General features: G+C 36.1%; 1 protein-coding gene across 3 annotated transcripts in view; it reads right to left on the bottom strand.

The window, feature by feature from the left end:
• Positions 1-364: 364 nt before the first annotated feature.
• IntS14 (integrator complex subunit 14) overlaps positions 365-11,494 on the bottom strand; it is a 286,147-nt gene continuing 275,017 nt past the window's right edge. For all 3 annotated transcript variants that reach the window (XM_090377975.1, XM_090377974.1, XM_090377976.1), the window contains exon 9: positions 365-623. In XM_090377975.1, the coding sequence (XP_090234101.1) occupies positions 399-623 (225 nt within the window). In that variant the 3' untranslated portion in view covers positions 365-398. The remainder of the gene's footprint in view (positions 624-11,494) is intronic.

Raw genomic sequence — 11,494 nt, 5'->3', positions numbered from 1 at the left:
AATTTTTTAACAATATCCAATGGGATGAATTCCACTATACCCAAAGTAAAAACTACTGATATATGAATTCATAGGTCCAAATGTATTTTACTTTTATATATTAAAAATATGCATTTAATTATTCTGATTAAAAAAAACAAAAATTCTTAAGAATTAAGATTTTTTCATGATTATATTACTGTCATTTAACAACAACATGGAAAATACTTTATCAATAATATTCCCCACACATGGCAAAAAATTAGAGAAGGATATATACAAATACAGGTTTATTACTTTTTTTAAACATGATAATGGGAAATGAATCATACAGCATATGGGATGAATTATAGATATCAGTTTTTCAAAATAATTTTGGCTGCAAATTAAAGAATTCACTGCTTATAGGTAGTTAAAACTTAATCATCACTAGAAAACTTGGTCCTCAGAGGCATAATAGAAGAACTATAATCTTGGCTACTTGGACCTCGTAAGGCACTAGCAGCATGTGTGAGCTGCAGTGCAGCATCTGGGTGAGCTGAGCCAGGCAATAATGTACACTCTCGGTCTAATATAGTAGCCATTCCCTCCAACAATTCATAAAATCCAAATGATAAAGCTGCTCGCCGTAATCTGTTTAATTCCTGGAAAATAGTTAAATAAATTAAACAACAGGATATTTCTCTTTCTTTTCCTATAGTGAGATCAAGGTTTTTTAATTTACTACATACACTTTGTTTTCTCTGAAATTCAATTAATGTGACAGAATTTCAGTTCAAAATTTCAATCAATTTGGCCCTGGAGAGATTGTGCAAGGCTCGTGTGGTAGAATTTTTCACAGCATGGTCTGTGCTTATTAAAAGGAGAGATTGTTTCTACATGGATGGGATATGCTTAAATAAAAAGGATGCAAGAATATTTTCTGATGCTATCAAGGCAGTGTGTTAGGTGGGTTGGAAACTGCTAGCTTTGGGGGATTTATAGACAGTAGCCGCAAGCAGAGGTGAAAGTGATTCTTCACTGCTTCTCTTGGAATGAGCAGCATGAAAAAGCAGCCTGGAAAGCGAGGTGCTCGGGATTTCAAGGACTGCTGGGAGTCACGGAACAAGTAAATATACATGGGCTGTGTTAGGGTAACTAAGAGTAAGAACAGGTGCATGTATGCTTGCATGTACACCAATGCCAGGAGTATAGTAAATAAATTTGAGGTGCTGGTAAAGACATCAAAGGCAGATATTGGAGTGTCATGTCACACAGATATAAGGAATGCAGAATTGGAATTTGGGGAGTACAATGTTTATGGAAAGGATAGAAATGGAGGAGGGATTATGCTGTAGGTTATGAGAATAGGAGTGTGTTATAGGCCTAATGACTCTGATTAGTACAACAAACAATTGTACAGAGAAATAGAGTGGGCCAGTAAATCAGAATGTCTGACAATGAGGGATTTTAACTTCCCAGATATTGACTGGAACTTGTGGATTGGTCACTTTCACATTAGCAAGACTTTTTTGGATTTATTGGATGATTGTTTTCTACAGTAGCATGTTTGAGAGGCAACCAGAGGGATTAACACTCTTGATCTGATTATCAGCAGTAATTATTCATGCATTAAGAATCTGCAGATAAAGGAACCATTAGTGGCAGTGATTACAGAGTACAGATGTAGGATTTACTCAAAGATGTCTCTACCATTAGGGGTAAAGGGAACGGTTTTTGCTTTCATAGAGGTGACTTCTCTTTGCTTTCATAGAGGTCTCAGACAGTTTTTAAATTCTATACAGTGGGACCAACTGATGATGTTACCAACAGCAAATTCTAAATGGGAAGTAATCTTGGAAGCTACTAGGCTTTTTTTTTCCAACTAAGAAATACTGTTCAAGGTTTAGGCCTAAATGAATGTCAGATGAACTAATGAGATTCGTGGCAGAGAAGAAAAAATCATGGGATGCAAATAAATTACCAGAAGACACAGAAGCATATGGTAGATATAAGTGAGTCTGTAATCAAGTCAGAAAGGAGGTTAGGCAAGTGAGGGCACATTATGAGAAATCTTGGGCAAAGAATGCAAATAAACACAACAAAGACTTCTTTACTTATATAAACGCTAGAAGGAAGGGGATGAATTCGGTTGGCCCACTTGATATAGATTCAGGGAAACAAGGTTAGTGATTGGAACAAAGGGTTGCTCTTACGAAGAAAGGCTTAAGTTTTGCAAATTACAGTGTCTGGAGACTAGGCACCTGCAAGGTGATCTGATAGAGGTGTATAAAAGCCTTGAATGGTTTGAGCATGCTCAATGCTGATGGGATTCTGCCTCTTGCTCAGAATAATCACCTGAGAGGGAATAAATTCAAATTGAGGAAAGACAGATGTAGGATAGATGTCTGGAAATTTGCCTTTAGCCAGCGGGTAGTTGGTTTGTGGAACAGACTTCCATCCCTTGTTGTGGAAGTTGATAGCCTAAATAAATTTAAGGCTCAGCTGGACAGGTATTTCGAACAAACGGAGGGGTGAAATGGGAGTGTTTTTTTTTTTTTGTTTCTGGCTGATGCTGCATAAGCTTGCTTTCTTGCATCATATGCCTCTACTAATGCTAATGCTTGACTGTTGATGATCCTGCTCAGATACCTTACAAACTGAAGGAGTATTTTGCATCTACATTCACACATGAGGAATTCTGAAGGGAAAATGGTGACCAGAACTTATCAAACTAACAGGGAGCTAAACTATTTTGTTATAACTGAGAGAAAAGTGGAGGAGATATTGTTGAAGTTAAACATAAGAAAGGTACCTGGGGTGGATGGGATCTATCCAGTTATATTAGAGGATGCAGCAAAGGAAGTAAGCTAAGCCTTAGTCATGATTATGAGAGCATCCTTGGACTCAGGGGAGGTCCCCATGAACTGAAGATGTGCAAATGTATCCCCAGTTCACAGAGGGGGATCAAACGGTGATGCAAGTTAAACTAACACCTGTTAGTTTAACTTCTGTTCCAGGGAAAATAATGGAGTCACTGGTTAAAGAAGAACTGCAGGATCATCTAGACAGCACTGCAGTTATAGTTCAGACAGAGCATGGGCTTGTTAAGGGAAAGTCTTGTCTGATGAATTTTATTGGATACTATGATGTGGTCACAAAGGAACTGGATTAAAAAAATAATTTTGATATCATCTACTTCGATTTTAGGAAAGCTTTTGATACTTTTGCACGTGTTTACTGTTCAAATTGGAGCAGTACAGCATTAAGGGCAAGTTGCTGCTATGGATAAAGGAATGGTTGGGTGGGTAAAGACAGAGTGCTAATCAATGTACAACACTCTTCGTGGACTAATGATATTAATGGAGTTCCCCAGGGTTTGGTGCTGGGCCATTGTTATTTTCTGTATATATCAATGATATTGACGAAGGTACATCAGGCCTAATGTCCAAGTTTGCAGAACGATATGAAGGTTGGTAGGGTTGTTAATGACAGTATGCTACTGCAACAGGATCTAGAAAAGTTGAGCGAACAGGCTGAGAGGTGGCAACTGAAGTTTAACATTGACAAATGCAAAGAACCACATATGAGCAGCAGTAACCCCAGAGTTACGTAACAACTGTGTGGTACTACACTCAGGGTAGTGGAGAAGGAAAAAGACCTGGGAATAATTGTGCAGTCAGATATGAAGCTTACTGAGTAGTGCAGATGGACTGCAAGAGTAGTTCAAGGGATCTTGTTAATGATTTGTTTGTTTGTTTAGGGATTTATTAGGTGCATCGGCAACTATGGCCATAGTGCTTTATCATGTTAATGATATACAGGAATTTTGCTAGCAGAGATAAGGAGGTGATCATCCTCTTGTATAAGGCAATGGTCAAGCCACACCTTGAGTACTGCATACAGGTCTGGAGGCTTATTTTAGGAAAGATGTAGAGCTGCTGGAATGAGTACAGAGGAGGACAATGAGATTGATGAGTGGAACAAAGGGTTTCTCTTACCAAGAAAGGCTTCAATTCTGCAAACTGCAGCATCTGGAGACTAGGCACTTGCTAGGTGATCTGATTGAGGTGTATAAGGGCTTGAATCTTTTGAGCAAGATCAATATTGATGGCATTCTTCTTATTGCTCAGATTATGCACCTCAGGGGACAAATTCAAACTGAGGAAAGACAGTTGTAGAATAGATGTGCAGAAATTTGGCTTTAGCCAGCGGGTGGTTGATTGCTGGAACAAAACTTGCATCTGTCTTTGTGGAAGTTGACAGCTTAAATAAATTCAAATCAGGACTAGACAAGCTTTTGGAGTAAATGGGAATTTTTTTTTTTTTTTTTTTTTAGTTGATGCTGTGTAAGCTTGCTTTCTTGCATCGTATGCCTCTACTAATGCTAATTTTTCTGGAATTTTAGCCATGAATAATTTCAGAATTAAGAAATGAAGATTGTGCATTTTGGAGTGATTGTACAGTGTAGTAAGATTAATTTACACACACAAAAAAAGAAAGAGTAATTAATATATACAGTAATATTTGTGTATACAGTACGCATATACATATATATCAAGGCCTAACCACAAACAGGGGAAGTGGTTTCAGACTTTAAAATAATGTGTCAAAATGCAGTTTCATTGGCAGAGAATTACAAACATGCATGATGGCAGTTAATTCACTTTCAGTTAGGCTTACTTGGGAGAGAGAGATAAAAAAAAAAAAAAAAATACAAGTTCTAATACTTGATTTATATCCTTCAATGAAACTTTTTGCTATACATTGCTCTTCTTCAGCATTACAGATTTCACATCCCATTTTGCCTCATTCATGCAATGTCTATATCCACTTCAGAATAGTCTTCAAAGCATATTTCCCTATACGTTTAGGCAACGATACACATCACTACAAATGTCTTCACTATTATTAGCTATTCTTCATGATTAATAGAGAAAGAAGCATACAAAGCTTCATTTGTTGCAACATTCAGGGCAACAAATCTAATTTTAAATTGTTTGAAGCAGCTGGCTATCACTTTTTGTCAAGCTCATTCTATGGTAAAACACAAACACATTGACTACAGTACATTGATTTAGCATCATGTTTTGCTTTTAAGACAAAACAATTTTGTTTAATAGAATTATTTGATAGCTTAACATATTTATTACACATTAATCAAGTGGCTGAAAAATTGATGTTATATCAGCTGGCAGTTGTTTGCAGTTTGGTTTTTAGGAGCATTAGCAACTAAGGCCATATTGCTCTGGGAATATGCGGTGGTCATTCCCTGACCTTTCCGCATCCTCCGTATTTGGTGGTGACGGGCTCGAACCCCAGTCTAATCAAGAAGCGTGTGCTATGCACTGTTGCTCCTTCCCACCTGGCTACGGAGGCGCCTATCAGCTGGCAGGTACTCAACAGTGATGATATGAAGGGTGCAGTTATCCACAAACAGCAAAGTTTTTCTATTCTCCCAGCTCATTTTGAAATTGAAGTCGCTCATTCATTCTTCTTATACTTTTGATGACATCCAAGCCTTTTGGCCTGTCTGATATATAGTCGACAATATCTTCAAATCTTTAAAACATCAGAGCTTTTAGGCTTTCCCAATGATTAGCATTCCCATTTCCCAATGATTACAAAGGTTGGCAGGGTTGTTAATAACAGAAAAGACAGTATGCTTCTACAACAGGATTTAGAAAAGTTAGGCAGATGGACTGAGAAGTGGCAACTGAAGTTTAACAAATGTGTGGTACTAAACTCAGGGAGGTGGAGAATGAAAAAGACCCAGGGGTAATTGTGCAGTCAGATATGAAGTTCTATGAGCAGTGCAGATGGGCTGCCAGAGCAGGTCATGTCGTCTTGTCAATGATATATCAGAATTTTGCTAGCAGAGACAAGGAGGTGATTATCTCCTTGTATAAGGCAATGGTCAGGCCACACTTTGAGTACTGCGTACAGAGAGGCTTAAGTACTGCGTACAGAGACGAAAGGCTTAAGGTCTACACGGTGCAGCATCCGGAGACTAGGCACCTGCAAGGTGATCTGATTGAAGTGTATAAGGCCCTGAATGGTTTGACCAGGCTAAACGATGATGAGATTCTTCTGATTGCTCAGATTACGAACCTGAGGGGACATATATTCAAATTGAGGAAAGACAGTTGCTGAATAGATGTGAGGAAGTTTACCTTTAGCCAGCGGGTAGTTGATTGCTGGAACAGACTTCCATCTGTTGTTGTGGAAGTTGAGCTTAAATAAATTTAAGGAAGAACTGGACAGTTTTGGAGATAATGGTTTTTTTTTTTTTTTTTTTTTTTTGGCTGATGCTGTATACGCTTGCTTTCTTGCATCATATGCCTTAATTAATGCTAATTAAGGGAGAAAATTTCTCTGTGCCAGACATGCTGTTTTACCTCTTTTTTGTGCCACTAAATTTCTCTTTTAAATGTGCTTTACCTGGTAACAACTTAAAAAAAGGTCCAATTTTTTTTGGCATTGAAGATTGTGGTTGTACACCAACTAAACAGCTTTAAATGATTCTCCTTCCATTCATAACATGCTGGGATGCTTTAGTGTTGCAATTTCACAGCGCACGTTTTTTTTTTGAAAAGCTGCTCATGATGAGTCTTAAATTTCTGGAACCATCCATTGGAAAGTTGATATCTTCAATATTCTTCCATTGTGGAAATGATTTGGCCTCAGTTGTTAAAAGATTTCTGTTTATGGTAACATTTTTAGCATGCTTCATCATTATCGATTCCAAAGAGTACCTTTTTGAGATCCGGATCTTTTGCCTTTTATGCTTTGATCTTATCTAGTGCAGTAGATTTCTCTAAGCATTCAATCTTTCAAAATGGTGTTTGGCATTCTCAGGAATGCCAAACCTTTTAGCAAAGCTTGTAAAATCTTAATTTTGTCTGCAAATGGCATATTAATAAATATACAGTTTATATATACTGTATAATGAAATGAACTTGTAGTTACTGAGTGGTTTCTTAAAGTCAGCCTGTATTTTAGTCATTAGCTTAAACAAATTAGCATTCTTTCATTTTGATAATACAATACAAATACTGTAATAAAAAAAGTATAAAACAAGATAGTGTGGTGAAAATTTTTTGGTTGTTAAAGACAACCCGTTCAGCTTTTGAGATCATTATAACAAATATGAAATAGTATTAGGTTTAAGAGAAATCTGCTAGGACCTATTACATGGTTATTATAACATGCTGGGATATTAAAAAGAGAGCTGCTATAAAGAGCTTCAACTGCAGTTATAAATTATAATAATAATTTAATAACGGTTGAATAACTGAGCACTTCATTATATTAATTAGATATCTTATGGCAGAAGATTATTAAAAATTCTAGGGGCTGAAACCATATTTTAGAACCCTTTTCTGTGGGCCTTTGTCAGTAGTTGAGGATTCAAACAAGTTAGAATTTTTTTTTGACATAAAAGAGAGTTGATCTGCATGGTGAGGTGTAGGGATTCTGGAAATTTTTTCTGAACAGCACTATTGAGTAGGGAGATGGAGATCACTGATTTTCATTTATGCTCATGGAATTTTTTTGTAAGAAAAATGCTTCTAGAAATTCTTGCTTCTTCTTGTGGTGGACTTTTGCTAGTACTTGAGATGCTTTCAGAGGTTAAAGATTTTGTTTCTTTACAGTTGGAACATGCTATTTCACTTACACCAATGTTTTCAGTTTGTATGTTTGGGTTAGGTATAATTGGCAGTTATTGAATTTAATTTCTGATAAGACTGCACTACATCAGCTGTTACATTTGCATGTAACTTTGTAATTCTTTCCCCCTCCCCTCATCCTCCAAGTTTCCACGTCAATGGACAGCTAATCAACAGAACCAACTTGTCTTGTTAACAAGTACACATGTCAAATTGGAAGTGTCCAAGGAAGTAGACATGGAGGCTAAGCTTTAATATCAACTGAGATATTAAAAGTAAAAGTTTAATATCAACTGAGATATTAAAAGTGGTATCACACTCTAGGTAGTGGAGAATTTGTCAATATACAGGAATTTTGCGAGAAGGGACAAAAAGATGATTATCCTGTTACATAAGACAGTGGTTAGGATGCATCTTGAGTACTGCATTCAGCTTTGGAAGCCTCATTTTAGGAAAGATATAGATTTGTAAATTGCAGTATTCTGGAAACTAGGTATCTGTAAAAAGACTTGATTGAAGTGTTTAAAGCTTTCAATTGGTTGGATAAACTTAATGTTGAATGGCATTCTTAATCTTTCTTTTAATAAATTTAAATTGGTAAAGGAGAGTTGCCGGATAGATATGTGAAAATTTGATTTCAGTCAGAAAATAATTGACTGTTGTAACAAACCTCTATCTGGTGTTGTGGAACCGGATAGTTTAAATAAATTTAAAGAAGTGCTGAACAAGTTATTAGAAGTGAATGAACAAATTATTAATTAGAAGGAAGAATGGAAAGTGAACTGGATAGTGTTTTTATTTTATTTTTTTTGGGTGATGCCGTACAAGCTTGCTTCCTTGCATTGGTTTGTCACTTTTAATACTAATCATAATCATTGATGTAAATCAAGGGGTGACACATTTTGACCCTCTGCATTACCTACAGACAAACAGACTGAGCACCATGCAAACATTTTCAAACGAGGCCATGAAAATATACTGAATTAATTCACTGTATGTATTTTCACTTTCTTTAGACAACTGACCTTTAAATGCCTGTGAAATTTCAGTAGCAAGGAAAAATAATATTCAATCACAATGGATTTATCTTTTGTAGGTAATTAACGATTGCCTCTTCTTTGTTCCAAAATGCTAATGTCATCACACTGGTAAAAGTAAAGTAAATTGCAGTCATTATCAACCCACTGCAGGATGGAAGCCTCCTCAACAATTCATGCTGAGGGAAATGGACCATAATCTGCCACGCTGGTCCAGTGTGGGTTGGCAGATTGACCGTATTTAGCAGTCAGGGGCTTGAACCCCGGTCTATTCAAAGAGCGTGTGCCACTGCACTCCCACTCCTGACTACTCGGCTATGGAGGCCTGGTAGCACCCTTGAAATTCCTTGTGGCAAGGAAATCCTTTACAATGCTATTCCATTGATTGTTGTTTGGTTTCCATACCATGGTAATGAATCCAGAAACCAGTTTCATCTATTGTAAACAACTTGCTGACATCAAGTGTGAACTTTGCCTACAATTCAAACTTGTTGAATCCTAGGAAAATTTCACAAATAAAAAAAAAAAAAAAAAAAAAAAAAAAAAGAATTTTTTTTATGGCTATACTTTTCCAATTATAGAATAATTAATGATATGTATTGAAAGTAAAGACTACACTTAAAGAATACTAAAATTCATTTGATGTAATTCTAATACAGTCAGACCTCTATATAACAAAATCGACCGTTCCCTTGAAAAAATTCATTATACAGAAATTTCATTATAAAGAAATATGACCTTTTCAACAATGAAAAATACCGTAAATTCAGAAATATAGTAAAAGATGGGAAATAAATCAGAAATAAGTGGAAATGGTTACATTTTCTAACATTTTAAAACAATTTATCAATACATACATATTAAGAAATGACTACGTACATACATGATGCACAAAATATATTAGTACACTTTTATGTCATAAAATATTTGGTTATTTTTTATTGTACACTGGATTCTACTGTGCACCTTTCATAAAAATGTTCGAATTTGTTTAAACTTTAACCACTGAGATATATTTTCTGTTACATTTCCTTTCCACTGACGGCCTCAATACAAAGTTTCAAATACTGCCAACGTTTCTTGATTGGAGTGTTTAATATTGCCCTCATTTTCATCCAACGCATCATTGATATTGTCACTAGTTCTTTAAATACGCTACAAAATGTTGGAGTCACTCGGATATTCAGCTACTATGACATCATTATCGACTCCTAAAAATTTGCCAAGAACAATTTTTCCACTGATCAACCCTCGCTTGGAACTCTTCCTAAGATTGTTCAATGTCTTCTAGTAGTTCATCCCTCTCATCTCTGTTAATTAGCATTTTAGCAAAACCTGCTTTTGTGAAACAATTCTTAATTGTTGTTTCAGTCACATCTCGACTCCACACTTTTGCAAACTCTGATATGCACATCCACAAATCTATAACAGAATCTATAGGTTGGTTGGCTTCTATTCTTAGTACAATTTTTTTCAGTATGAGCCTTCGGTAGTGCATTTTCAAATTCTTGATAATGCCTTGGTCCATGCACTGCAGTCATGGCCAGATTTAAACTTGCTGTGGTCCTAAGCTATAACATGTATGAGGCCCTTCTCCCTTACTGTTCACCTGTGACAATATTAAAAAAGGATTTTTTAAGATGGAGCAAGGCCCCTTGGAATGTGAGGCCCTAGGCAGTAGCTTGTTTAGCTTATATGTAAATCCGGCACTGGCTGCAGTTAAGATGAATTATTCAGAAGGAAGAAAACAAGCTTCACACTTGTAAGTTTCAAAATTACCAAGTGAAGGTGGGCAAGGAAGTTGTCGACAATCAACATGATTTTTCTGTTTTCTTTGGTCATCTTTCTATCGAAATTTAAAATCCACTGCTCAAAAATTTCACTTGTCATTCAAGATTTTTTGTTGTAGTTGTAGTCCACTAACAATTTTATTCCTTTGAAATATAGGGGTTGTTTACTTTTGCCTATTGCCAAAAGCTTCAGTTTTTTGTTACCAGCCATATTTGCAACCAAGAGTGTAATTCTCTTCTTACTATTTTTACCACCTACACATTTATCAACTTTAAAAGTCAGTGTCTTGTTTGGCAAACATTTAAAAAATAGACCTGTTTCATCAATGTTGAATATGTCTTTGGCCAAGTAATCCTCTATACTTTTTTTCAAAACTGTTTCTTTCCAATGGATATGGTCTTCTTCGATTGTAACTCCACTTTCATCAGAAATAACTTTTTCGAGAAAGCATGACGTTCTTTAAATTTGTTCAGCCAACCAGAACTGGCTTGAAATGTTTTGTGCCCCAGAAAAAATGCATACTCAATAACCTTTTTTTTTATTAATAGCCCTGATATCGGCATGTTTTGGCCTCGAATCAACTTCGTCCACTTAAAAACTGCTTCATTTACTTCTTCCCAAAGGCATAATTTTGCACGCTTCCTGTTTCCTCAAACAGTTTGAAAATCGAAACACGGTTTTTCAGAATGGCTGACACACTTACTGGCAGGGATACAAATTTTAAAGCAATTTCTTTTTCTAATGCTCTGATCTATACTATTAAGCACTTCCACTTTTTCACACTACACTAAAGGATTTCCTCTTAGACACTGTTAAGGTTACTTGCACAGCAGTTAAACAAAGCTGAAATTAGGGACCACTTGTAGCTACCATGTAAACAGAGACAGGTGAAATTTAGTGAAAGTGTGGATGATTCATTTCTTCAAAACAACAGATGAATTTCCGAGATAAAGAAAAATCACTTTCTCCTAATTCTCTAATAGGATGCTTATGGTAGAAAATACGTTGACCAGAGTCAATGCCCGCATTGGGAATATG

This window comes from Mastigoproctus giganteus, chromosome 7 (genome assembly GCF_048544385.1).
Source record: "Mastigoproctus giganteus isolate SK-2022 chromosome 7, ASM4854438v1, whole genome shotgun sequence".
Classification (NCBI taxonomy): Eukaryota; Metazoa; Arthropoda; class Arachnida; order Uropygi; family Thelyphonidae; genus Mastigoproctus; species Mastigoproctus giganteus.
The sequence above is the reverse complement of the archived record's forward strand: the minus strand, read 5'-3'. Positions and strand labels throughout refer to the sequence as shown.